We start from the raw sequence: 3,395 nt of genomic DNA, 5'->3' as shown, positions 1-3,395 counted from the left end.
AGAAAGGAGAAATAAACTTTGTAACACAGGTCTGTGGTCAGTGATATACAACACACATTCCAGGAGAAATACCAAAGCCAAGTCCATCTTTCTATACAACAAAGAGTAGACAAAGAAGCCAGACGTGGTGGTGAATGCTTGTAATTCCAGCACTCTGGAATGCTGAGGCAGGAGGATCTCAAGTTAGAGCCCAGCCTGGATAACAGGAGAAATAAACTTTGTAACACAGGTCTGTGGTCAGTGATATACAACACACATTCCAGGAGAAATACCAAAGCCAAGTCCATCTTTCTATACAACAAAGAGTAGACAAAGAAGCCAGACGTGGTGGTGAATGCTTGTAATTCCAGCACTCTGGAATGCTGAGGCAGGAGGATCTCAAGTTAGAGCCCAGCCTGGATAACTTAGAACTTAGTAAGACCCTGTTCTCAAAGAGAGAGGTGGGAAAAAAAATTTCCAAAAATTTCCAAAATTTCTGAGAAAACTGATTTATACATTTATACCTCATTATACATTTATAAAGAAAATCTGAAAAATTCGCAGTTCATTCTTAGAAGTACCCTCCTTTAAAAGAGAAAAAACAAGTGAGGTCTGGGATTCAACTCATTGGCATCATGCCTGCCTCACAAGCGCAAGGACCTGAGTTCAATCCACAGTACCCGCCCCCAAAAAAAAGTGAACTCCAGCTTCAAATACATTATACCATCATACAGAAGGGAAGGTAGCTCAATGAAAAGGCTTAGAGTAAAGTCCCCAGAGGAGAGCAGTAAGACGACCTACTTAAAGGTGCCTGGGCACCCACTTGAAAACCTCCGACCATCCATGACCTAGAGCAAAATGCTCCAGTGACAAGCAGACAGTTTGCAGACATACAGATGCCATGGTCTGAATGTGACCCGTGTTGCAAGGGAAACCTCAAACTCGTTCATTAACAGCATTTTGAGGCAGGACCTAGGGAAGGTACCTGGGTCACACAGGCTCCCCGTGAGTGTCTGACTGCGCTCGTGGGTGGGCGCATGCATGGATCGCTGAAGGAGTGGGAGCTCTGTTCCAGAGCCAGCCGTCTCTGGCTTGCTCACTGGCTTCTGCCATCGGCACGGCTCCAACATGTTACAATGCACCACGAGGCCCTCGCCAAAGCAGTGCCACATTCTTGGTCTCTGCACCTCTGAAAATAGAAGCAAAATAAACCTGTGTTCTTTATACATTACCCACTCTGTGGTATCTACTTACAGCAACAGAACACAGGCTGAGACAGTAACCTTCACAGTAACAAGAGTGGCCACCATGACACTCCACAAATGTTAGCCTGAAAGCACGAAGCTAGGCCCTGCATTTGGGGACCGAGAACGGAGGGTGCACCAACCGTAACATCTCCCTGCTTAAAACAATGAGGGACACCTGATCCCAAAACATCCCTTCCCGGGTGCCCAGACTTCCAGGGCCAGGTTGGAGATACCCCTAAAGTCTCGGCACAAGCAGAGCTCTGTACTCCCAATCAGCAGAGCAGTCTGTCTCCACACTTACCGTCTGCCTAAGCAGTCCCTAGCTCCTTTTACCCAGAAGAGAATCTGTAGGGAGTTGGGTGAGATTTGGTAAATATCCAGTCTCTCCAGGGTAGGGTGCCACAGTATCAAAACACTCAGAAACACACACTTCATAACCTCCTGCTCCTTAGTGTGTCCTCAAACAAATGCTAGTGATTTAAGCAGGCCCACACCCAGATAAGAAAAGCTGAGGGCACAGATCAGTACCAGGGCCTTGGGTGCGATCCCCAGCACCACCCAAAAAGGGAGTGGGTAAGGGGCAAAAGAGAAGAGAAAGGAAACGGCTGAGGAAGCACACACAAGAAAGGGATGCAGCTGAGAGAGGCCAGGGAAGGAGACGTGTTAGGGGGAGGCACAGGCAGAGGAAGAATGGGGTTCAATACTGGGGAGCATCACGGACTGGGATGCAGGACCGGGGCACAGTGAGACACGGAGAGCTGGCGTGGCTGACACACTACAGGGTACACGTTGGGAATAAAGAGGGGCTGCTTCCCACAAGACCTTAGGAAGGCCAAGGAGAGCTTTAAAGTGGTGGGCTGATGTCCGATACCCTCTTGGTTTTACTGAGATACAACAGTTTTTAGTATAATTACAGTGCTGTGCAATCACTACTCTAACTTGAGAGCATTTCTACCAATGTGCGCTTTTACAAGACGACTCCAACGTGCGGTGAACCGACTGGAGGAAGGCAGGCAGGCCAGATCACACAGAGCTTGGAGGCCTGGCCGCTCCGCCGGCTGGGTCAAGACCTGCCCTCCCTCCACTCCACTGAGGGTGTCCTCTCACCGGAGCACAGGGGGCTGGGAACAGCGTCTAGAAGCGAAGTGTTAGACAGAAAACAGCTGATCTGTACATTCAGCTGGTAAAATGTGTACTCAATTGGTTTTTAGCTCTCTTTGCCATTCTCTTTTTTGTACCAGGGATTGAACTCAGGACTTTTTACCTGCAAGGCAGGCGCAGGGCCACTGAACTAAATCCCCAGCCCTCTTTGCCATTTTTCTAGGCACTCCACTTTGCCCTTTTTCACCTAAATTAAGAATGGTCCAGGGCTGGGAATTGAGCTCAGTGGTGCCACCACCTGGCTCTCAAAAGCTCTAGTACCTGAGTTCAATCCCCGGTACCAAAAAAAAAAGGATGGTCAAAAAAGAAATTGCTTATCAGTTATTTTTTTAAATAGTTGCTGCTGACAGTCAATGCTGATACAACTATTTACCAAAACATGAGGGGATGAAAGAAGAAATACCACCACCGTATTTCCTCTTGAGATCTACACGGTGCATAAAACTATACCCTCAATATCACGCAAGAAAAAAAAAGTGCCTGCTAGTAGAGAGGTACATTCCACTCTGTGATGGATTTCAGAGACCACTGTATGGGGGTTTCTTTCAAGCCATTTTATCATGCATGGGAACATGGCCTTAACCCCAACTCTGTCTCCCACAACGACTCTGAAAAGAGCTCTTCTACAGGGATATGTGAGCCAATGCATCAGAAAGCAACTTCAAAGAAAAAAAATTGAAAGTAACTTTGATAAATCTAAGGCAATTTTCCTCTGAAAAATAATAAAGATGTTGTCTTTAGTTCAAGATTGTCTATAATCACGCAAATGCATCCAGAGAAACATGAATCGTGGCTGGTAGGGAGTTGACTAAAAATAGTGCTTTCTCCCTTCTTCCAAGGACTATTGCTCCCTCCTGAAACCCTGATAAAGAGGTCACTCATTGGCTTTCCCTGAATTAGTGTAAACGCATCCCTGGCATTTATAAAAAAGAATAATAATAATAACCCAAGGAACTGGGTTAGTATTGCCCAGGCAACAACTTCAATGCTGCTAGTCAGACCATCCCA

The 3,395-nt window shown here is 46.6% G+C and overlaps 1 protein-coding gene across 1 annotated transcript in view; it reads right to left on the bottom strand.

Moving 5' to 3' along the window:
* The window catches only part of Ptprg (protein tyrosine phosphatase receptor type G), a 532,317-nt gene extending 531,151 nt beyond the window's left edge, over positions 1 to 1,166 (bottom strand). The window contains 1 exon segment of the mRNA XM_033757017.1: positions 965 to 1,166. Within this exon segment, the coding sequence (XP_033612908.1) occupies positions 965 to 1,151 (187 nt within the window). The 5' untranslated portion in view covers positions 1,152 to 1,166.
* Positions 1,167 to 3,395: the final 2,229 nt, after the last annotated feature.

This window comes from Fukomys damarensis, unplaced genomic scaffold (genome assembly GCF_012274545.1).
Source record: "Fukomys damarensis isolate Sample0158 unplaced genomic scaffold, DMR_v1.0_HiC HiC_scaffold_28, whole genome shotgun sequence".
NCBI lineage: Eukaryota > Metazoa > Chordata > Mammalia > Rodentia > Bathyergidae > Fukomys > Fukomys damarensis.
Note: the sequence above shows the minus strand (reverse complement) of the source record. Positions and strands in the feature narration are given on the sequence as shown.